This window comes from Tachypleus tridentatus, chromosome 5, assembly GCF_004210375.1.
Source record: "Tachypleus tridentatus isolate NWPU-2018 chromosome 5, ASM421037v1, whole genome shotgun sequence".
Classification (NCBI taxonomy): domain Eukaryota; kingdom Metazoa; phylum Arthropoda; class Merostomata; order Xiphosura; family Limulidae; genus Tachypleus; species Tachypleus tridentatus.
This window is the reverse complement of record NC_134829.1, coordinates 51,431,673-51,457,315: the sequence shown is the minus strand read 5'-3', so window position 1 is coordinate 51,457,315 and position 25,643 is coordinate 51,431,673. Positions and strand designations below refer to the sequence as shown.

Sequence of the window (25,643 nt, the reverse complement as noted above, 5' to 3'; positions counted from 1 at the left end):
CAACTGTGGGTGCATCATAACAAATTTTCCATAAACATCTGTAGGTAGCAGCAGTGTTATGTTCTAGTTGATGTTTTATCATAGAATACTGCTCCTACCAGATGGGGGAATTTGGTTGTTTGGCTATAGAACAGCTGGCAACCAGAACCAGTTTTTCATACTTTGTTTCCTGCAGAGACTACCACCCTCTTCAAGTACACATGCTGGATCCTCAATCACATTGGTCCTGATAGGAGTGATAGTCAGTACTGCTGCTAAGAAAAATTTTTTGTAGTTTTGTAAAATGAATCATTGTACATGATGGACAAGTGTTTAAGAAACATATATTTAGACAAGAGTATTAAAAACAAATAGTTAACAATTTTATATTTTAAACCTCAGGACACTTAATATATCAAACAAGGAATAAGTGGGTGCATATTATTATTGTACAGGTGTAGTTAAAATTGTTGATACAGAAAATGCTTCCCTCTTATAGTTGATTTCTTGATGATGAGAAACCCACTTGAAATAAAAATGTACCTCAGAATGGCTAGGAGGGTCAAAACATTGATCTGTCTTTATCAAGAAAAGTGTTACTACCCATACCAGCCGTTCTCGGATACAGAGTTACTACCCATACCAGCCATTCTCGGATACAGAGTTACTACCCATACCAGCCGTTTTCAGATACGGAGTTACTACCCATACCAGCCGTTCTCAGATACGGAGTTACTACCCATACCAGCCGTTCTCAGATACGGAGTTACTACCCATACCAGCCATTCTCAGATACAGAGTTAGTACCCATACCAGCCGTTCTCAGATACAGAGTTAGTACCCATACCAGCCATTCTCAGATACAGAGTTAGTACCCATACCAGCCATTTTCAGATACAGAGTTAGTACCCATACCAGCCATTCTCAGATACAGAGTTAGTACCCATACCAGCCGTTCTCAGATAGTTACTACCCATACCAACGGTTCTCAGATAGAGAGTTACTACCCATACCAGCCGTTCTCAGATACAGAGTTAGTACCCATACCAGCCATTCTCAGATACAGAGTTAGTACCCATACCAGCCGTTCTCAGATACAGAGTTAGTACCCATACCAGCCATTCTCGGATACAGAGTTACTACCCATACCAGCCGTTTTCAGATACGGAGTTACTACCCATACCAGCCGTTCTCAGATACGGAGTTACTACCCATACCAGCCATTCTCAGATACAGAGTTAGTACCCATACCAGCCATTCTCAGATACAGAGTTAGTACCCATACCAGCCGTTCTCAGATACAGAGTTAGTACCCATACCAGCCATTCTCAGATACAGAGTTAGTACCCATACCAGCCATTCTCAGATACAGAGTTAGTACCCATACCAGCCATTCTCAGATACAGAGTTAGTACCCATACCAGCCGTTCTCAGATAGTTACTACCCATACCAGCGGTTCTCAGATAGAGAGTTACTACCCATACCAGCCGTTCTCAGATACAGAGTTAGTACCCATACCAGCCATTCTCAGATACAGAGTTAGTACCCATACCAGCCATTCTCAGATACAGAGTTAGTACCCATATCAGCCATTCTCAGATACAGAGTTAGTACCCATACCAGCCATTCTCAGATACAGAGTTAGTACCCATACCAGCCATTCTCAGATACAGAGTTAGTACCCATACCAGCCATTCTCAGATACAGAGTTAGTACCCATACCAGCCGTTCTCAGATAGTTACTACCCATACCAACGGTTCTCAGATAGAGTTACTACCCATACCAGCCGTTCTCAGATACAGAGTTAGTACCCATACCAGCCATTCTCAGATACAGAGTTAGGTACCCATACCAGCCGTTCTCAGATACAGAGTTAGTACCCATACCAGCCATTCTGGATACAGGTTACTACCCATACCAGCCGTTTTCAGATCTGGAGTTACTACCCATACCAGCCGTTCTCAGATACGGAGTTACTGCCCATACCAGCCATTCTCAGATACAGAGTTAGTACCCATACCAGCCATTCTCAGATACAGAGTTAGTACCCATACCAGCCGTTCTCAGATACAGAGTTAGTACCCATACCAGCCATTCTCAGATACAGAGTTAGTACCCATACCAGCCATTCTCAGATACAGAGTTAGTACCCATACCAGCCATTCTCAGATACAGAGTTAGTACCCATACCAGCCGTTCTCAGATAGTTACTACCCATACCAGCGGTTCTCAGATAGAGAGTTACTACCCATACCAGCCGTTCTCAGATACAGGTTAGTACCCATACCAGCCATTCTCAGATACAGAGTTAGTACCCATACCAGCCATTCTCAGATACAGAGTTAGTACCCATATCAGCCATTCTCAGATACAGAGTTAGTACCCATACCAGCCATTCTCAGATACAGAGTTAGTACCCATACCAGCCATTCTCAGATACAGAGTTAGTACCCATACCAGCCATTCTCAGATACAGAGTTAGTACCCATACCAGCCGTTCTCAGATAGTTACTACCCATACCAACGGTTCTCAGATAGAGAGTTACTACCCATACCAGCCGTTCTCAGATACAGAGTTAGTACCCATACCAGCCATTCTCAGATACAGAGTTAGTACCCATACCAGCCGTTCTCAGATACAGAGTTAGTACCCATACCAGCCGTTCTCAGATACAGAGTTACTACCCATACCAACTGTTCTCAGATACAGAGTTACTACCCATACCAACTGTTCTCAGATACAGGTTACTACCCATACCAACTGTTCTCAGATACAGAGTTACTACCCATACCAACTGTTCTCAGATACAGAGTTACTACCCATACCAGCCGTTCTCAGATACAGAGTTACTACCCATACCAGCCGTTCTCAGATACAGAGTTACTACCCATACCAACTGTTCTCAGATACAGAGTTACTACTCATACCAACTGTTCTCAGATACAGAGTTACTACCCATACCAGCCGTTCTCAGATACAGAGTTAGTACCCATACCAGCCGTTCTCAGATACAGAGTTAGTACCCATACCAGCCGTTCTCAGATACAGAGTTAGTACCCATACCAGCCGTTCTCAGATACAGAGTTACTACCCATACCAGCCGTTCTCAGATACAGAGTTACTACCCATACCAGCCGTTCTCAGATACAGAGTTACTACCCATACCAGCCGTTCTCAGATACAGAGTTAGTACCCATACCAGCCGTTCTCAGATACAGAGTTACTACCCATACCAGCCGTTCTCAGATAGTTACTACCCATACCAACGGTTCTCAGATACAGAGTTACTACCCATACCAGCCGTTCTCAGATAGTTACTACCCATACCAACGGTTCTCAGATACAGAGTTAGTACCCATACCAGCCGTTCTCAGATAGTTACTACCCATACCAACGGTTCTCAGATAGAGAGTTACTATCCATACCAGCCGTTCTCAGATACAGAGTTAGTACCCATACCAGCCGTTCTCAGATACAGAGTTAGTACCCATACCAGCCGTTCTCAGATAGAGTTACTACCCATACCAGCCGTTCTCAGATAGTTACTACCCATACCAACGGTTCTCAGATACAGAGTTAGTACCCATACCAGCCGTTCTCAGATACAGAGTTACTACCCATACCAGCCGTTCTCAGATAGTTACCACCCATACCAACGGTTCTCAGATACAGAGTTAGTACCCATACCAGCCGTTCTCAGATAGTTACTACCCATACCAACGGTTCTCAGATAGAGAGTTACTATCCATACCAGCCGTTCTCAGATACAGTTAGTACCCATACCAGCCGTTCTCAGATAGAGTTAGTACCCATACCAGCCGTTCTCAGATACAGAGTTACTACCCATACCAGCCGTTCTCAGATAGTTACTACCCATACCAACGGTTCTCAGATACAGAGTTAGTACCCATACCAGCCGTTCTCAGATAGTTACTACCCATACCAACGGTTCTCAGATACAGAGTTACTACCCATACCAGTCGTTCTCAGATAGAGTTAGTACCCATACCAGCCGTTCTCAGATACAGAGTTACTACCCATACCAGCCGTTCTCAGATACAGAGTTACTACCCATACCAGCCGTTCTCAGATAGAGTTACTACCCATACCAGCCGTTCTCAGATACAGAGTTACTACCCATACCAACTGTTCTCAGATACAGAGTTACTACCCATACCAACTGTTCTCAGATACAGAGTTACTACCCATACCAACTGTTCTCAGATACAGAGTTACTACCCATACCAACTGTTCTCAGATACAGAGTTACTACCCATACCAACGGTTCTCAGATACAGAGTTAGTACCCATACCAGCCGTTCTCAGATAGTTACTACCCATACCAACGGTTCTCAGATAGAGAGTTACTATCCATACCAGCCGTTCTCAGATACAGTTAGTACCCATACCAGCCGTTCTCAGATAGAGTTAGTACCCATACCAGCCGTTCTCAGATACAGAGTTACTACCCATACCAGCCGTTCTCAGATAGTTACTACCCATACCAACGGTTCTCAGATACAGAGTTAGTACCCATACCAGCCGTTCTCAGATAGTTACTACCCATACCAACGGTTCTCAGATACAGAGTTACTACCCATACCAGTCGTTCTCAGATAGAGTTAGTACCCATACCAGCCGTTCTCAGATACAGAGTTACTACCCATACCAGCCGTTCTCAGATACAGAGTTACTACCCATACCAGCCGTTCTCAGATACAGAGTTACTACCCATACCAGCCGTTCTCAGATACAGAGTTACTACCCATACCAGCCGTTCTCAGATACAGAGTTACTACCCATACCAACCGTTCTCAGATACAGAGTTACTACCCATACCAACTGTTCTCAGATACAGAGTTACTACCCATACCAACCGTTCTCAGATACAGAGTTACTACCCATACCAGCCGTTCTCAGATACAGAGTTACTACCCATACCAGCCGTTCTCAGATACAGAGTTACTACCCATACCAGCCGTTCTCAGATACAGAGTTACTACCCATACCAACTGTTCTCAGATACAGAGTTACTACCCATACCAGCTGTTCTCAGATACAGAGTTACTACCCATACCAGCCGTTCTCAGATACAGAGTTACTACCCATACCAGCCGTTCTCAGATACAGAGTTACTACCCATACCAGCCGTTCTCAGATACAGTTAGTACCCATACCAGCCGTTCTCAGATACAGAGTTACTACCCATACCAGCCGTTCTCAGATACAGAGTTACTACCCATACCAGCCGTTCTCAGATACAGAGTTACTACCCATACCAGCCGTTCTCAGATACAGAGTTAGTACCCATACCAGCCGTTCTCAGATACAGAGTTAGTACCCATACCAGCCGTTCTCAGATACAGAGTTAGTACCCATACCAGGCGTTCTCAGATACAGAGTTACTACCCATACCAGCCGTTCTCAGATACAGAGTTACTACCCATACCAGCCGTTCTCAGATACAGAGTTAGTACCCATACCAGCCGTTCTCAGATACAGAGTTACTACCCATACCAGGCGTTCTCAGATACAGAGTTACTACCCATACCAGCCGTTCTCAGATACAGAGTTACTACCCATACCAGCCGTTCTCAGATACAGAGTTACTACCCATACCAGCCGTTCTCAGATACAGAGTTACTACCCATACCAGCCGTTCTCAGATACAGAGTTAGTACCCATACCAGCCGTTCTCAGATACAGAGTTAGTACCCATACCAGCCGTTCTCAGATACAGAGTTACTACCCATACCAGCCGTTCTCAGATAGTTACTACCCATACCAACGGTTCTCAGATACAGAGTTAGTACCCATACCAACGGTTCTCAGATAGAGAGTTACTATCCATACCAGCCGTTCTCAGATACAGAGTTACTACCCATACCAACGGTTCTCAGATACAGAGTTAGTACCCATACCAGCCGTTCTCAGATAGTTACTACCCATACCAACGGTTCTCAGATACAGAGTTAGTACCCATACCAGCCGTTCTCAGATACAGAGTTGCTACCCATACCAGCCGTTCTCAGATACAGAGTTACTACCCATACCAGCCGTTCTCAGATACAGAGTTACTACCCATACCAGCCGTTCTCAGATACAGAGTTACTACCCATACCAGCCGTTCTCAGATACAGAGTTACTACCCATACCAGCCGTTCTCAGATACAGAGTTACTACCCATACCAGCCGTTCTCAGATACAGAGTTACTACCCATACCAGCCGTTCTCAGATAGAGTTACTACCCATACCAGCCGTTCTCAGATACAGAGTTACTACCCATACCAGCCGTTCTCAGATACAGAGTTACTACCCATACCAGCCGTTCTCAGATACAGAGTTACTACCCATACCAGCCGTTCTCAGATACAGAGTTACTACCCATACCAGCCGTTCTCAGATACAGAGTTACTACCCATACCAGCCGTTCTCAGATACAGAGTTACTACCCATACCAGCCGTTCTCAGATACAGAGTTACTACCCATACCAGCCGTTCTCAGATAGAGTTACATACCAGCCGTTCCAGATAGAGTTACTACCCATACCAGCCGTTCTCAGATACAGAGTTAGTACCCATACCAGGCGTTCTCAGATAGAGTTACTACCCATACCAGCCGTTCTCAGATAGTTACTACCCATACCAACGGTTCTCAGATACAGAGTTAGTACCCATACCAGCCGTTCTCAGATAGTTACTACCCATACCAACGGTTCTCAGATACAGAGTTAGTACCCATACCAGCCGTTCTCAGATAGTTACTACCCATACCAACGGTTCTCAGATAGAGAGTTACTATCCATACCAGCCGTTCTCAGATACAGAGTTACTACCCATACCAGCCGTTCTCAGATACAGAGTTACTACCCATACCAGCGGTTCTCAGATACAGAGTTACTACCCATACCAACTGTTCTCAGATACAGAGTTACTACCCATACCAGCCGTTCTCAGATACAGAGTTACTACCCATACCAGCCGTTCTCAGATACAGAGTTACTACCCATACCAGCGGTTCTCAGATACAGAGTTACTACCCATACCAACTGTTCTCAGATACAGAGTTACTACCCATACCAGCCGTTCTCAGATACAGAGTTACTACCCATACCAGCCGTTCTCAGATACAGAGTTACTACCCATACCAACTGTTCTCAGATACAGAGTTACTACCCATACCAGTCGTTCTCAGATAGAGTTAGTACCCATACCAGCCATTCTCAGATACAGAGTTAGTACCCATACCAGCCGTTCTCAGATACATTTTTGTAGTTGATTTGTCACATAAGTTACATGATGAAACCCATGCCATATACCAGCTCATTTAATGCTCTTCATAAAAATATGAAATTGGTTTGACAAGAAAACAAACAAACTTGATTAAGAATGTGACAGCAGGTTCAACATTTCTAATGAACCTTATTTAGTCAAATTTCATTTCCTTTGTACAAATACTCTTGATAAAAAGTAAATTTATTAATGTTTATGTTATGGAATAGATTTGCTTTTTTAAATTTTTTTTGTTATGGATCTTTCTCTGATGACTAATTATAGCATGAGTCAAATGAATACAGTTTGGGAAACTAATTTTTATATAAACTTTTCTAGCCCCCGAGGTCCTTGGTCCAGAGAAATATGACAAGTCCTGTGACATGTGGTCCCTCGGTGTCATTATGTACATACTGTAAGTGAAGGTTTTAATGTTCATAATAGTTTCAAGAACTTGAGTGTCATTCAACATGTCGATTTACATATAGAGCTTTGTTGTTATGTAAGTACAGCTAGTTTAGAATTTCTTTTCTTTAGTTAATAACGTTCATGATACCAAGTAGGTTTATACTATCAGTGTGGATTTTGTTGTGTTTTCTGTTAACTTCAAGAAAAAGAATTTGTAATGCAATTATCAAATACTACATGTATAAATTTTCTGAACTGGTTAACAGATATTCCTAAAGTTTACTTTAAAAAAAAACATGTGCATCTTTTACATCTGATACTTAGTTAGTCCATTAAAGAAAACTTAGTCCACAGTTTTGTTTCGCAAACTTTCAAAGCAGGATAGTAGAATATCTAAAGCTTTTAGGGCACAGACTCCAAACCTTCCAGAAATGTGGATGATTCTAGGGGTGTGTGTGTGTGCTTTATTCAAGGCTCTGTGGATATACAGTCATGTACTTTTGCAGTAGTTAATAAAAACACCTATGTCAGTGAAGGTAATGCTGAAGTGAGTGTACATGATTTTGTTTTTATGTAAACTGATGCAACAGTAAGATAAAACCAGCTTTAAATTTCAACAAGATGTTCCATTGATGATATGTGTAACTTCTCATTTCTTGATTGCCATATTCTCAGTTCCAATTAATTGTACAGTAAAATATTTTGTTCCCATCTTCAGATCTAACTGTATTATTTGATGCAAATTGCACATTACTGTTCTGCTACCCTGCTTCCAAGCATCTAGTTCAAACCTTCTGTTTCTAAAACTTCCAAAATTCTACACCTTGTTTTACATGTATCTTATGGCTTCAATTTTTTTAAATTTCTAGGCTCTGTGGCTTCCCTCCGTTCTATAGTAACCATGGGTTGGCCATATCTCCTGGAATGAGAAAGAGGATTCGTGCGGGACAGTATGACTTTCCCAACCCTGAGTGGAAGTATGTCACTCAAGATGGTATGTTAAAATACAGTTAGTTGTGACAAGTTTCTCCTGTCTGTAAAGTAATGTTTCTTGTGTCTCATTGCGTGTTTCTTTTTTTCTCTTTTCATATATGTGTCAGTTTCAAAAATCAGTTTGTTTAACAAATATGGAAACCAGTTAAGTGTACTGCTGGTGGACAGTAAAGAATGGCACAAGGTTTTGAAGTAATATTCTTTAAAAGATTGGTATGAATAGAGGTACTTAGTGGACTAATTTACCATTCTTAAATTTTAAATACAGCTGAAAACACATCCCCCTCTTTCTTTCCAGATAATAAACAAGTTCTAATTCACACTTCGTGATAGTCATCAAGAAACTACATGTTTAGTGTAATCTTTTGTTTAGTGCTTGTGTTAGAATGTTCTGTCAAATGATAATGGTATCAAAATATAAATGTACTTAATGTAAGTATTGTGATAAATTAAGAACTCTTCCAAACAGCAGTGAGCAGAAAAGATATAGTGTTAATAGCTGTTCATGCGACTTGTGGCTCATCAGATTTGTCAAATATGGAACAAGCTACAATATTTTTACTGCAGTGTGTGTGTGTGTGTGTATGTGTGTGTACATACACACACACTTAACAATTTTATTAAACTCAGTGCATTCATAATAAGTACAACATAAAACTACCATGTTTTTCTAATACTGATGGAAAAATCTCTATTTGTAGTGTTGTAAAACTTGCAGTGAGACTCAATGATTGTCTTTTTTCAAAATAATATTGGTTATTTTCAGTTCTTCATACTTGTGTATTAACTATCATTGCTGGTAATTATTGGTTCTGCTTTACTTTTGATACAGTCAGTGCACATCTTACTTGAATGGTACGTTTTTATTCTGACTTTTGACATTTAGGTATAGTGGCTTGTTTTGCTTAACTTATTATTAATAGTGTTTCATTACCTCACTGTGTATAAACCTTATAATATTTTTTTTGTTGTCAATTTAGCCAAAGACCTGATTCGTGGTTTGTTACGAACTGATCCTACCGAGAGATTGACCATTGAAGAAGTGTGCAGAAATAAGTGGATTGCTGTGAGTGGCATGATTTATGAACTTTAACCTCTTAACAGATTATAGTATTGATAAAGTTTAAGTGTTTGTAGAAAACATTAATTCCATTACATTAGACCATGAGCTGAAAAATAAATCAGTCAAAGTTCATGTGACTTGCTTGCTTGAAGTATTCTGTGTAAGGGGTTAGATTGTTTTAAAAAATGTGTCTGCACTCTAGGACTTTACAGTTTTGTTCTTTTTTAATTCTCAGGAACAGTTTATTTTAAATTGCTTAAACTTTTAAAAATTACAATTACAGTTTTAAATTAATGATAAAGATTTCTTAAAGCTGAAATTTGCAAGATTAATGAAGGAAGGCAGAATTTTGTCTGTTTTATATTTTTTTCAGTGATGGGCATTTGGTTTCATACATTTATTTTATAGTGTTACTTATGATGAAAAATACAATTAAGGGAAATGATATGAAATACAGCAGACAGAATAAATAAATAAATAAATTTTCAATAAACAGCCATTAATTTCATCAGTTAGAATGTAAATTAAGATTCCCACTTACATTATTTGTTAGACAATCAGGCCAGGTGGTTAAGGTGCTCGACTGGTACTCTGAATATGACAGATTTGAATCCTTGACACATCAGACATGCTTGCCCTTAATATAACGTGATGGTCAATCCCACTATTTGTTGGTAAGAGAGGAGCCCAAGAGTTGGCAGTGGGTGGTGATGACTAGCTGTCTTCCCTCTAGCCTTACATTGCCAAATTAGGGATGACTATCTCATAATTCTCAAGTAGCTTTGCCTGAAATTTATTTTTAAAAAACTAAATCACCAGTACCTTAGAAATCAATATGGTATTTAAAATTCTATCTAGTTTTACTAGTAGCTATAGAGTAGTAAATATATTACTATACAGTTCTCTTTGCTGTAACTTAGAAATTCTTGTTAATGAGTATGCATTCATTTCTCTCATTTTATTTTTAACAACCACCATTGTTACATGGATTTCTTGCATTTTCTTTTTTAACCATTCTATCTTTTTAATCTAACATACACATTTATGTTTATTTTGTTAGAAATACACAGAAGTACCTATGACTCCTCTATACTCTGTGAAGATCTTGAAAGAAGAAGGAGATGTTTGGCCAGAGGTTCAGGTCAGTACTTGTTCAGATAAACAATTTTAGTTTTTTTTACTATAAAACCAAATGGAGTTTAAACAATATAATTTTAAATTATTGTTCAGCAGGAGAGAATCAAATGTAACAAAGGTTATGCTTATGAAGAAAAGAATTTTGATAATTTTCTTATCCTAATGAAAAGATTCTGTTAAAACTTAGTGTGAGCAAAGAGGGTGAATTATTTAACATCTTAACTTTGAAAAACTCTATAAAGAAAGTTACCTTTTTTTTAAATTGGTTTTCAGGATGAAATGACACAAGCTTTGGCTACCATGCGAGTAGACTATGATGCGATCCATCTGAAAAACTTGGAGAAGTCCAACAATAAGTTACTGAACAAGCGTAAAGCTCATAAAAAATAAACAGACCTCAGAAGAATTTGGTCAACAGTCAGTTTCTTCCAGTTCATGCAAGCCCCCACATTATGTACACTTTGTTTAGTTTAATTGTAGATGGCCTGGCCATGAATGTACAGGTCATTCATGAAAAGGTAAAAGATGTGGGAGAGATAATGTTAAGTTATTCAGTATAAAATGAAAATTTAAAAACAATTTTTCACTTTTACAGCTATTCTTCCTGTTTAAGGATTGTTCTCTTTGCCATAGTTGTAAGTACTTTATAATGTTGTATAATGTTTTAATGCATATAGATTTTTATTTTTCATGTATTAGTAATTTTAATGTCATAAGATTAACAAAGTGGTAGTCATAGTAGTGTAGCATATTGGGTTATTAAAAGGTACCTGCAGCAAACACTAGCAGGTTAGCCATCTAGTTAAATTGGTAGGGCCTTCTTGTGTAGTATTATTAGTCCCACATTCATGTCCTGCTTACAGTAGACATAAAAACTGCATGACAGGCAAGGGTTCTAATAAGTTAGTTTTAAGGTTTACTTGCTGTCAGGTTCCAGCAAGGTACTTTTTAACGACCCAAACTATGCAGCACATCAGACTGGTGAGAAATGTATACAGATGTTTTCCAGTTTGTTTTTTCTTACATAAGCATTAGTTTGTGTAAAAGAAAAAAAACATTTAAAATGCTGGCTTCCAGATGTAGGAAGAAGTTTGAAAATGTTTCTATGCAGTGAGAGCTATAAAGTTTCAGTTGTACCGTGTAATTACCTGTAGCAATGTGGTTTACAGAGTTGTCCAAAAATGTTCTAGTGTAGTAATGGCTACAGTAGTTGTTTAGATCAACCAAAGTAACAGAATTGTTTTGAATCATGAAAGTGTTACTGTGTTATATATAATCTTACATATATATATATATATATATATATATATATTTTTGTATTTCTCTACAAGAGAATCTGTGAACATAATGACTTGATAGTTTAGCAGCACATAATAGTTTGCATACCAGATGCTACTGCTTATATCTATAATTGAAAATAAATGTTTTGGTACTTCAGTGTTCAGCCTGAAATGTTTGTAGGTTAAAATATTTTATTTGTCCTATTACCACTCGCTGAAACAGCAAAAATAATTATAATTGATAATTTATTGGTCATTTTTCACTTACATGAAACTGGTTCATTTACACTAGTTCTTTTTAGGCATTACTTCTTCAAATTTCCTGACATTCCATGATGTAAAAAAACAGTAACATAAACAGCTTTATGCTGAAGTATTTATTTACCACAAGTGTTGGTGAACCTCAACCATGTACAAACAGTAAGTCTATTGGCTTTATGCTGAAGTATTTATTTACCACAAGTGTTGGTGAACCTCAACCACGTACAAACACATCGTGAGTTACGAGTGGTCGCTCCTTTTTATATTTTACACAGATTGTAATGATAATACTAATCAGGTATCTTTATGTAAATATTCTGGTTCAGGAGCAACTTGAATCTTAAAATGTTATTACTTGAGGCTCTGTGTCATTACATTGACACTGGACGTATTAGAAGTGTAGCGTGTTGAAAGTGAAATTTATAATGCTTTATTCAGATTTTGTTAGTAATGAGGAATTATGTACGGTGTTTTCATAACTCAGTCAACAAGTTAAGAATGGTAACATTGTGAAGAAAGTGTTATTTGAATAATGTTACCATCTGTGAAGAAGTGTTATTTGAATAAATTTTAGAAGTATGAAAAAATTGTGAAACGTTGATTGTTTCTAATTAGCACGTGAATTGTTGTTGACTAGGAGTAAAATGTGTGTATTCTCACATCAGGCAGTATTTTAAAACTTAAACCTGGTAATTATGTAATAAATAATTTTGCTTTTTGTTCTACAAAGATAGCTAGGCAGTTTTGTTAAAAGTTCATGTGTAGAAAATTATTTTTGAGCAGATGTACTTCACTGAGTTTGTAAAGTCGTGAAGTAACAAAATGAGTTTAAATTCATAAGAAAATAAATTCAGTTAACAGTGACTGTTTAAACAAACTGTTCAGCAAATGAGTTGTTTTTTATACTTTGTGTGCAAAGTGGAACTTTCTCTTGTACAGGTTCTATAGTTTATAACAAAGTTAATATTTTAAAAGACTGAAATGTTTAAAACGTTTTGTTTATCTTTTTGTGATTTGGTACTTTATTTTCTGTGGATCCCAGCTTAATATGAGTTTGTACCAAATCCACTGTTTAATTGCTAGCATCTAATAAGGTTTGTGATAGTCGTATTTCTAGTGTTGTATGAATAAAACAGCACAGTGTTAATGACGGATTATGCTGTGCCTCGGGATGTCAATTTTTTTGTCCAGTTTTATTCATTATTTTATTTTTTGTTGAGAATTTTATCCCGAGCACTCTGATTTTATTTATTACTCTAAGTACCCTGTAAAACACATCATATCCCGGGATGTACCATATAAGAGTTTATGGGATACCCCAAGGGTACAATAGTTCCTTTGTGCATGGCATAAATGGGTCAAATGCAAGTTCTGATTGGAGTATAGGGACATTATTCCCTCATGTTTGAGTTGTATGGGCTTCAGTTGCATGTATATAATATTTCTATCTGCCTTTATTTCAGGAGTCAACTCCAGCAATTGTTACGTAGAATCAGTCAGTTGAAACCAAAACTTTATTGTGTAAATACATTAATTAGTTTTATCTTTAAATAAAGAAGTCAAAAGATTCAGTTGTGTGCTCTTGATAAATTATGGTGTTTTTGACATTCCTGATGCACAAGTAGAGAGACAAGAAAAAACAGTTGTAAAGACTATTTTGTAACTAGTTTGTAGTTTTCATAAAGTACATTGAATACACCTGTAGTTTGACAAACCTAAGTGGTTTACTAAAGATATAAGGTAGAAGATTTTTGAACCGTTACAGCTTATCTTTGGGTTCAGAGGAAAGATAATTTGTTTGTAGAAAGAGGATAACTTTATTGAACACCAAGATTATCCAAGAATGGAATCAATATAATGAAGGCCTCTGTACACCAAAAGACAAGTAAATACAAGGTTCATATATGGAAAAAAACTGAGTTAAAACTTTGATTCTTTACCAGGATGATATGCTTATGAAATCACTTCTCGTTTGTCGTTGTGGAGGTAAGCACTTTGTGGAAGATTTAAGAGGGAAAATCTATGAATTCCTCAAAATAAATGATGGGTTTAAAACAATTTTTTACGCAGAAATAGGTGTGAGAAGGGACATCCTTGGAATACGAAGTGTCCCCTTGTTTTATGTATGTTATACATTATGTACAACGTGATAGTTTAAATTGTTAAACGTTTAAAAACTAATGCTGGAACTAAGGTTTAAATTAAAATTATTTCTGCTTGTTACAACGTTGATGATAGTATTTTAAAAAAATTACCAAAAGAGTCTGACCGAAATCACTCGCTTTCTTTGTTAAATATTAATAAACTCCAAAACTAATTGGTACTGGTAGTTTTAATATTGATGGTCATAAAGAGGTATCAAAACCCGATTTCTAGCGTTGTAAGTGCGCAGACGTACTGCTGTTGGTACTGGAGGACAGGTGAATATTCAAAAATCAGCTGAGGACCCCTTTAGGATTAAACTGTAAACATTAATGAAAAATTCACAGTAGATATGTTATTTAATACCAATTTTATTTACGTATGTAAATTGTAATGTGTTTTTTAACAAGAGAGACCGGTGGTCTTTTTATATGCGAATTATCAATGTGGTATTATAACAAAAAGAGCCTTTGAGAAATAATAGCAAATATTTAATTACGTGTTATAGCATGCTGTTTAAAACTATTGCAACTCTTATATTACGTAACTGTTAATTATTTGGAACATGAAACTACATTTGCCTCATAAAAAAAATTACAACTTTAAAGTTAATTTACAGATTTAACAACAGTCAACCTTAGTTTATGAAAGCTATGTTGAAAACTGATGTATCTTTTATTTGGATTTCTTCAAATCGTCCAATTGGCTGTTCTCTTTCAAGTGTATTTTCACGGTTTCAGCTGTTTAAATATTTTCTGGACCAACGAAGACTTGACAAACACTGTTAAACTGTCTTGGAATCATGCATAAACTGATCTATACAATTGAAAAGTTGTATTTTATTACGCATATATAGCAAGCTTCTTCAAAATAATTCACCATATATGCTAAAAACGGCTGATATGGGTTGAGAAAATTATTTTATGTAGAGGAGTGAACAACGTTTCAACCTTCTTTGGTCATGGTCAGGTTCACAAAGAAAGAGATAGCTGATCACATTTTTGAAGGGGATTGTGTAATTTTTCTACTTGTTTCTCCAATATAGAAGTCGTGGCAGTTATTTTATAAAATACAATGTGATAACTGCCACGACTTTTATATTGGAGAAACAAGTAGAAAAATGGAAACCAGATTCAAAGAATACAAAAAGTTACCTTTACACATTTTCGAACACTGCAAGTCAAATAAACACAACATAACCTTAGAAAACACTCAAATACTAAATGAAGAAACAAACGCAAAATTAAAGAAGCCTTACTTATACAACTCAAGCCCAAAATAAACCAATACAAAATGAACACCTTTATACCTATATTAATATATATAATCAAACATCTAAGCACGCCCTCTACATTCCTATAGTGAATTACACAACCACCTTCAAACATGTGGTCAGCTATCGGTCAATTACCTCTTTCTTTGTGAACCTGATCATGACCGAAGGAGGTCGAAACGTTGTTCGCTCCTCTACATAAAATAATTTTCTCAATACTACCAGTCGTTTTTACATATATATTTTACAAGTCTGTTTTCTCGTCATCACAGAATAAAACATTTCACTATTCCTCTTTACCCCAAAAACTAAATCTACAATTTGTAATTGCAGATTAAAAAATACAATATATGTTAGTGATAAACTAGAGGTAGTTTGGAAGTCAAATACAGAACTCTCATATTAAAAGTGTATGTATTTTTTTCTTTACAGCAAAGCCACATTGGGCTGTCTGCTGAGTCCACCGAGGAGAATCGAACAGATTCAAAGTATATTACTGTTTATTAACTAAATTCCTTCAGTTAAAGTTAAGCCCATGGTAACAAACAATAGTAACTAAACCAAAGGTTAAGTGGTACTAAACTCAATCTATCTTGTTGAAACGATATAGCAACTGTGGCTAGTTATAATCTTATTATCAGCCACGTTAGGCCTAATCGTCGGGAAATAAGATTAGTTCGTCTTCCCATTTTTCATGCTTCTCGTCTAAGTAAACAAATGTCCACAGTCTATAGAACTTTTTCATTTGGAATAATATGAGAAATGTCTGATATACAATTTATTAGGCTTGTTTTTTACTTTAGAATTATCTGTTCCTTCTTGGAGTCAAAGTCTTATATAGCGGTTGAGAACGCTATATTAAAACTGTTTTCCTACCCCGTCATGTTATCACATCAAGATTGTATTATTTGTCGATTGTGCGTCGTTACAATAGCCCTGCAGCATAACTTCCATTACGAAAGGTTCCACTGCAAGAGTTTCACATTCAAAACATACCGCTATCCCTGCAACTTTCTGTATTCTTTACAGTGTATGAGGATAAGTGGGACGACCTTTCTCACAGACCTTTGTGTTCGTAGTTTCTCGGTCGTCGGACACGACTTGTTGTAGATTTCTTTCTGGGACCCCAAGTTGATCCATATTTCTTGTTTTTCTAAAGCCATTAAGTAAAAATTTTTTATTTTTTTTTATCTTGGAAACTTTAAGTCCTCGATTTGAACAATTCGTGATAATCTGAATGTATAAAAAGTTTGTGCTGAAAGGGGCTATAACATACTCCTGCCAAAAATGAGCAATTTTCCATGGACATCTGAAGAATTTGTGGTGTTAAATTATGAGTTGATCAAAAAATTACATATGTTGAATTAATAAAAAAAAAAAAATTCTCATTTTTCCAGCTGGGGCAAATGCCCCTTTTTCCGCTGACGCCTATGCAATCCTCGATAGTATGGCACTCTATATGTAATCACAAACAATTTACGGGGTAGTTCTTGTACATTTCTTCAACGCGATTCCATGAGACTTGCGGATTTGCATGTTCAAAATCGTTACAACAGTATATAATGTATTCAACCGTCCGTCTATATGATAGTCCTAAGCCAAATTGTTAAGCTGATGTTCTGCAACTTACTTAAGGAAATCCCTGTTCCACTTGTCTCTGCCATGAAAAGCTCGTTTATTTAAATGTCTGCAAGGAAAGAAAAATAATTTTACTCTTCTCGAACTATCGGACACAAATTCTAGAAACTGGGATGATATATTGATTTGATTTTCTAGGGATTGTTCATATAGTATTTAATACGCTTCTAGAACGTTCCTGAACCCCCGACCGTTATTTTAGACTAATACACGATTGATCTGGACATTTTTAACGGAAATAATGTTGGCTCATGTTCGCATTTTGTTCACCAATAATAACTTTTCACCTACTATTTCTTAAAGAAAACTAAACATTTGATAGTTTGTTTTTGCTTGCTTGTTTGAATTTTGCACAAAGCTACTCGAGGGCTATCTGTGCTAGCCGTCCCTAATTTAGCATTGTAAGACTAGAAGGAAGACGACTAGTCATCACCGCCACTTCTTAGGCTACTCTTTTAACAACGAATAATGGGATTGATCGTAACATTATAATGCCCCCACGGCTGAAAGGGCGAGCGTGTTTAGTCGTACACTGCTAAATTAGGGATGGGTAGAGCAGATAGCTCTCGTGTAGCTTTGCGCGAAATGCAAAAACAAACAAACAATCTGTGTTATTTACGACATAATTATTAATAAGTACACACAGATGTTTTGACTTTAAAACAATTGCTATCTGAGTTAACTGGGCTCGAACCTCCAGTTTTATTACAATTACAACTTTATTTGGTCTTCTTTTGTATTTTTGAGAAACATTCGGATTTATTTTTAAATAGTATATGTTGAAGTATATTTGAGCAGAATTTATTTTAGAAAAATTAACAAAATCAAAGTGTATTTTCTTATATAATAATGCATAGTAAACTGACGTCATACATACATTTTGTATTCTAAACTGTTTATTTCTTTATTTATAATACTTTTTTGATTGGTTAGTCAACGAAAAGTAATAACAATGCTATATTTAGATATCTAGTCTACGTAGTAATAATGAATTAGTTTATTTCTTCTGTAACGTTTGCTAGAGGTTATCTTCGCTGCAAGTTTTAGCTCACAAATGACGTCTCAACAGAAATTCTGAAGTTAAATGGTATCTATCCCTAACTTACAAATAACGTAATTGCATAATTTCTTTACTAATCATTTGATTAAATGAACAAACATAATAATCAGGTCTGTACGCGTGTTTATGTTTCCTTATGAAGAAGCCACAGCGGGCTATCTGCTGAACCCACCGAGGGAAATCGAACCCCTGATTTTAGCGTTGTAAATCCGTAAACATACCACTGTACTAGCGAGGGGTGCGGTCCGTACACAGAATGTTTTTAAAAGGTGGTTCTAATTTGTAAGATTATAAATCAACACAATACGAAGCCTAATCAGCATACTAATGATGTAGGTGTCTGGGGCATGCCTTATAAAACGTTTTTTAAAATAATAATAAGGACCATAAGATTAAATGTGGAAGCTTATTAAATGTGCATGAAATATAGCTTAAACAAATATATGGATGTTCATAAAATCTACAAAATCCAAATTAAAAGTTTACAAATCATCATTCCTTTGTAACTTTAAAGGGAGAGCTAGGCTTAAATTAGTATGAATAAGTAGATTTTATTGTAGTAAAGTATACTATGTTGCATGAGTCTCCCGCTAGGACAGCGGCAAGTATTCGGGTTTACAACGTTGAAATCAGGGTTGGGTTTCCTTCGGTGGATACAGCAGATAGCCTGTTGTGGCTTCTATATAAGAAAAACACGCACAAACATATACATCTTGCATGCAGAATAATAATTATTTTTTAAGTTATATTATTATTTTAAACAACTTTGTACAGCAATGGGATATTGACTATTTCAATAGTGCCTTGGTGATTATGTATTAGAGTACTGAGTCGTTCTTTGGTTGCTGTAAACCTCAGGTAATTATTCATCCAGCGAAGAGCAGATGTCGAATGCTCACACCAACATGGCTTCCCAGTGGCCATATTTTTGTATATCACATATAATATAACATCCGTAATTTAATATAACATGATGTTTCCGGACAACAAGGGATCTGTTGGTGCATCTCGGCTCTTCTATACTCTAAACTAAATCTATTCATTAAAAAATAATAAAAACCACCACTTATTATTCATATAATTATCAAGGTTTATCTTAAATTTACTGCTTACACAGCATCCAAAGGCAACACATGTCAAAAGCCAACTATCCTGTTAGAAAAATAGAATTGTCTTAGCTAGAGATGAGCAATACCATGCCAAATATTTATGTTTTCTAGTGCTATTATCATTACTGTTGAGTATGAAAAATATGATAGATCAGCACTCAATTCCCTTTACAATCTTAAATACCTGAATCAAATCCCCTCTAACTTATCTTTTTTGATATAAAACAACCTTAAAATCTTAATTTCTCCTCATATGATAATCCTTTCATCTCAGGTACCATTTCGTAACCGTCCTATAAACCCTTTCCAACAATTAAATGTCTTTCCTAAAGTAAAGAGCCCAAGACTGAACACCAAGTATCGCCTAACGAGAGATTTATGTAACGAAAGTATAACAAACCTCTAAAGACTTGTACTCAGTACTCCTGTAGATACAACCTAAAATCGTGTTTGCTCGACCACTAGCAACAGCACATTGCTCGGATGGCTCAAGAGTTTGATCAGCCATTACACTAAGGTCTCTTTTATTCATAACACTATTAAGGTTATTCTCATCCAAATTCTAACTCAAATTATGATAACATATACGCATTATCTTGTATCTATAACAATTAATAACCATTTACCATCTACTTGTCCTATTCACTAAGTGACATAGATCCTGTTTCTTTTTCTTTTTTGAAAACAGAGTTAAATGTTGTTAAATGTTCCTTTACATTATTGTGCAAGAACATATCTTGATTTTTCATGTTTGACGTTTTATCGTGTGTTATTAAATTATCATTCTTTTCTATGTTGTCTTAGTTAGAAGCTTATACGATCGCTAAGTATAACTAGTGATTAATTTCAAATTCTTCCAGTCTTTATAACAGAATATTAATTATTTTATATTTAATCTATTTGTTTAAGTGCAAAATGTACCATGTTGTGCTTACATTAGGAATCGCCTCAAGTGGCACAGTAGTTTGTTAATTAACTTATAGAAACCGGGTTTCGGTAACCGTGGTGGGCACAGATAACCCTTGGTATATCTTTGTGCTCAGTAACAAATAACATAACAGGGATCAAATGCAAATTTCAGTACTTTAAGCTCTCAAGCTTATCTGATAGACATTTCTCTTGTAAACTTCAGGGTTGTAATATTAATAATAGGGCTCGATCTCTGTGCTGTACGCAATGCATATAACCCACTGTGTAACTTTTCGCAAAAACAAACATCTTTAATATTACCACTGAGCCATCAGGTGTATTTTAATCCATATAATCAACAAATATGTTCTCTTCCATCCCCTCGCAGGTTTTAAAGTATGTTGTTAAATAAGAACTAAATCGTACAACGTTGAAAAAATAAACTGTATCCTATCCCTAAAATCATCACTGACATTTTTATACAGCCTTATCAGTAAAACTGTTAATGCCCATAACAGCCGTCCTGAGATACATTTTCACTTCAAGTGAGTTTCTCGTCATCATGAATATATACTGCATTGTTTTTATTGTGGTATATACTTGAATTAATATATTTCACCCATAGGTTATTGTTTCTTCAATGTTCAATTAAAATTTGAAAACACTTAGACTTAAGTGAGAGGGCAGTGTGGTGACGCTCTTTCTATGCCAGTTTTAATGTGAGTTGTGTTTTACGGAGGTTGTCAGTGTTATAATTTCTTATTTATCTGATTAAAGATAAGAGATAGAAGTTGATTTAGCATGTTTACCTGAAATGTTCATTAACTGAATATTTTACTGCACACTATGACCCGAGATTAGCATAAGTCTTTAGTCGTTGTAAGGTGTATGTTATTTGAAGCTGTCGAGCTGGAGAGAATTGTCACAGATTATAGCTTAAAGACTTTTAGAGTTAGGCCTAACGTGCGTATTACAACTTACAGTTGAACGCTAACGCTAGAGTGAAAACATTAGTTACATTTTACGGCTTATTAATTATGGAAGGTCAAGTATCAGTAAGTCTATTGAAAGAATTGGAAGAAGCCGCTAGTGTTCTCTTGGCTCCTCCAATTCAAGTTACTGGAGAACAGCGACATGCAGCTGAGAGTATTTTTCTCAATTTTCAAAAAACAAAATCTCCCTTTCAGTTGTGCAGATACATTCTTGAAAATAGTAATGTTGATTATGTAACCTTCCAAGCAGCATCACTGTTAAAGCAAGCAGTAATTCGTGAGTGGAAATTACTAGATAAAGTAGACACTGAGAATCTCAGAAACTATCTCCTCCAATATGTAATTCAGCGGCCAGACTTGCAGAGTTTTGTGCGAGAACAGCTGCTGCTTGTGGTTGCAATTATGGTCAAACGTGCAGATGTGGATAGTGAGTCATCACAAGTCGTAGAGAATGTTTTGTCTGAGGTTTCACAGTTGATTAGTAGTGGTGACCAAAGAATGCAAACAATTGGATGTTCAATTGTCAATGCACTCTTGAATGAATATTCTAGTACTACTCGAGCAACTGACGTAGGCCTCACTTGGGAAACACACTTGATAGCCAAGAAGAAATTTGAAACTATGGATTTGAAAAAAATTTTCCAGTACTGTCTTCAAGGCTTAAATGAACTTGCAAAGATTGGTCGTCCACTTCCTACAGAAGCAGCTATTTTGTTTAAAAAATTTCTTTTAATGGCAGAACAGGTATTAACTTGGAACTTTCAGTTAGCAATGCTGTTGCCACGAAAACTAATTGGTTTGTTTGAGGCACAACAGAATCCTACATTAAGACCAAACTCAGAATGGAAGGAAATTTTGTTAGATCCAACTATCTTGGAGCTTTTTCTGAAGTTACATTGGCAAGTTCGTGACAACCCAGATCTCTGTCATCACACGCTACAATGCCTAAACCAGCTGGCTTCACTAAATGGTGTTGTAATGAGTGACAGTAGTGACAGATCTCGCTATTTATCCTGGTTTGTGGAAGGACTTTTGAAATTGCTGACTAGTGATAAAGTCAAAGAGCATGAAGCAGTTGGGCTATCCAACATAATCAGTAGGCTAGCAGTTTTCTTCCCACCACATGTTTTGAATTCACTGGCAACTGAGACTGTGAAAAATTACCTTCAAGAAATAACTAAATTAAGCTGTCATTTTGCTGAAGGAGCAGCTCGGGAAGAGGCAATCCACAGAGATGATCAGGTTTATATGGAAGCTTTCGAGCATCTGTTGGATGCTTGGGTCGCTATTCTTCAAGATCCAAACAATCTGGCTGAAGATGTACTGAAAGAATCTGCAATTCATATTTTTAATGCTTACTTACAGTTTCATCTTGCTCCACCAGGTGGTCAGAGAGGTGTGAATGCAAAGGAAGAAAGTGAGGAAATTGAGGAGATAGAAGAAGATGATCGCACAAAGTTTCGAGATCAACTTTCTGTAATTGGAATGCTAGGACGACAAGCTTTGGAACACTGCGTTCCTCTACTGTGGAGTTTGTTAGAAGATCGGGTCACGCGGCTGCATGGTCAGCTTCAGCGTATACATCAACTTGGAACAGTACAAGATGATTCTTCTGTCCTTGATAATCTCAATGAAGATATACATTGGCTCGTTCTTATTACAGGACATGTACTTGCTCCCTTCAGTGAAGGAGAAACATCTCTTATTCCTCCAGATGTGGTACACTACTGTGTTCAACAAGCAGATCGAGTCAGTCTTAATACAACACTTCAGGTTCTTGCTTCACCAAGTCACAGAGCAGCTGATATCCCTGGCGTTGACCAGAACACTGATCATGTTGTTCGTTTAATAGCAGCAGTGTTCCGAATGTGCGAAGTTGAAAAGCGAGCTATAGAGGCCAACCTAACGCATGTTTTAAGTCCAGAGGTCGCCACAACTCTAGTGTGGTACATCAAAAGATGGGCTGTAACATACTTGCTACCCAATGAAAGCTATTATACAGAGATGAGTATGACACTTACTGGAGCATTTGGCAAAGACTCTGAAGCTGGACTGTGGACACTAAATTTCCTAATATCGAAACTAGAGACGAATTTGACACGTTGGAGCCATGAGCACAAGTTGGCAATTGAATCTTCTCAAACACTGGTGTCTGTACTAAACAATGTAGAGAGAGGAAGCCGAGCAATTCAGTGTGAGGGCTTGAAGAGTCTAATAAACAAACATACTACCAATCAATTCCATTTGCTACCTGCTGCGGCAAAACGTGGAATTTTGAAATCTCTTGTCATTGTTGGAACAGCTAATCAGGATAAAGAAAGCAAAGAGCAATACTGGAAACATTTAATTGAGCCATTACAAAATCGCATTAATGCCATCTTCTACAATGGTTCATTTCATCAGAACTTCCACAGAGAACAAGTGAAGTGTGAGGTTCTTGATTTGATAGAGTGTGTGATTGGTGTAGCTGATGGCTGTACTCTACAGAACCTTCCATCACTTTACCCATTTATACAGCCTGTTTCAGAAGAATTTGTCAAACTGATGGATGTCTATCACAATTACAGTGATGTCACTGACATGATTTTTCAGTTTTTTTCAGTTTGTGCAAAGAGAGTTCTGTGCTTTCTTGACAAAAAAGATTCCAAGAAACTCTACGAAAGTTGTCTTTCAATGATTCAGATTTATGCAAAGCACAATACTGGGAAAATAAGTCACGAAGCAAGTGCAGAGGAAGAACAATACCAAGACATTTTAGTGTTGATGCAGCTTCTGACGGATCTCCTCTCAAAAGACTTCGTGGACTTCTCTCCATTCAACCCCAGCCAAGAAGAAGAATCTTCAGTTTCGGCAGCTGATGTTGCACTTTATGGATTAAACATAATCATGCCTCTGATGAATGCAGAGCTTTTAAAATTTCCTAACTTGTGTCTACAGTATTTTAAACTTATTACATTTGTTTGTGAAATCTACCCGGCTAAAGTTTGTCAGTTACCAGACACGTTGTTTAAGAATCTTATTTCCTCTGTTGAGCTTGGTCTGTCATCCTTCACTCCAGAAGTTGCCACACTTTGCTTGGACTTTATTACGGTACTTGGAATACACATCAGAAGAGCAGGACCCGAAGCTTCAACTGTAAGTGAAGAATTGAAGCCATTTCTAAAGATAGTTTTGGACATGGTCTTATTTCAACCATTGGACAGTGATCTATCTCAGACTGCTGGTACTGCTCTTTTCACGTTGGTCTGCTGTTTCCAGAATGAGTATCAGGGCCTTGTTCAGGCCCTTATTACCAGCCAGCAGAACAGCCAAAATGCTCAGAGACTTGTTAATGCTTTCAATGAACTCACAGAGGGAGTGCATCTGGTTCTTGATCGACATAATCGTATAAAGTTCAAAATGAACTTTGACAAGTTTATAACTGAAGTTAGAGGGTTCATGCTGGTCAAGTAAGTTTTGGAGACTTAAATTTGCAAGAAAGATGTTCATTTTTATATAACACAAGTACAGAATTTCAAACGGTTATAGTAAGAACTCTCAAACCATGTATTCAAGTTTTCAGTGTTTTTTGATATTATTTTTCATTCAGTTTGCTTTATTTCACAATCATTGTAATATTTCATTTTCTAAGAATTTCTTGTACGCCTCGGTGGTTGTGGTTCTGTATCTGAAAATAAAGAGATAATCCTTTTATTCAGTAATACTTTTAAGATTATATGTATATCTCTGATAAATAAATTGGGTATACGTATACAAATAACTGAATTTTGTATAAAATTAAGGTAGCGAGTAATGTGTAAAAATAAAAACAAGCACAAGAATTTCTTCTGATTAGCAGACTTCCACTTTTGGCCATCACCAATGGAAGTGGAGGGTTGGGGGTGGTTGCCACGATAGGGTAGGGGAGGGTTATACTAATGTGTAACAATTATGTGCTGATTAGTAAGAAGAAGACACAAGATATTTTTATTTACAATTACCAACATTACAGAATATCTATTAAATGAAAGAGTTCATCCATATTAAAACAGGTCTTCACAAACTCTGGACACCAGGCCACTATTGCAACTAAAAATTTCATCTTAGTGCCTAGTATTTTTTCCCACATTAATCATATATAGGG

General features: G+C 36.9%; 2 protein-coding genes across 3 annotated transcripts in view; both read left to right on the top strand.

Annotated features, from left to right (window-relative positions):
• MAPk-Ak2 (MAP kinase-activated protein kinase 2) overlaps positions 1–13,968 on the top strand; it is a 53,895-nt gene extending 39,927 nt beyond the window's left edge. For both annotated transcript variants that reach the window (XM_076502561.1, XM_076502560.1), the window contains 5 exons: positions 7,595–7,670; positions 8,533–8,657; positions 9,637–9,722; positions 10,780–10,860; positions 11,130–13,968. In XM_076502561.1, the coding sequence (XP_076358676.1) occupies positions 7,595–7,670; positions 8,533–8,657; positions 9,637–9,722; positions 10,780–10,860; positions 11,130–11,246 (485 nt within the window). In that variant the 3' untranslated portion in view covers positions 11,247–13,968. The remainder of the gene's footprint in view (positions 1–7,594; positions 7,671–8,532; positions 8,658–9,636; positions 9,723–10,779; positions 10,861–11,129) is intronic.
• Positions 13,969–21,203: 7,235 nt separating this feature from the next.
• On the top strand, positions 21,204–25,221 carry LOC143251162 (exportin-4-like). The gene has a single exon (XM_076502559.1). The coding sequence runs from the start codon at positions 21,566–21,568 to the stop codon at positions 24,971–24,973; it is 3,408 nt and encodes a 1,135-aa protein (XP_076358674.1). The 5' UTR covers positions 21,204–21,565; the 3' UTR covers positions 24,974–25,221.
• Positions 25,222–25,643: the final 422 nt, after the last annotated feature.

What these genes read in the sequence shown, in the direction of transcription:
- LOC143251162 (XM_076502559.1), top strand. Translation starts at nt 21,566, where the DNA reads ATGGAAGGTCAAGTATCAGTAAGTCTATTGAAAGAATTGGAAGAAGCC.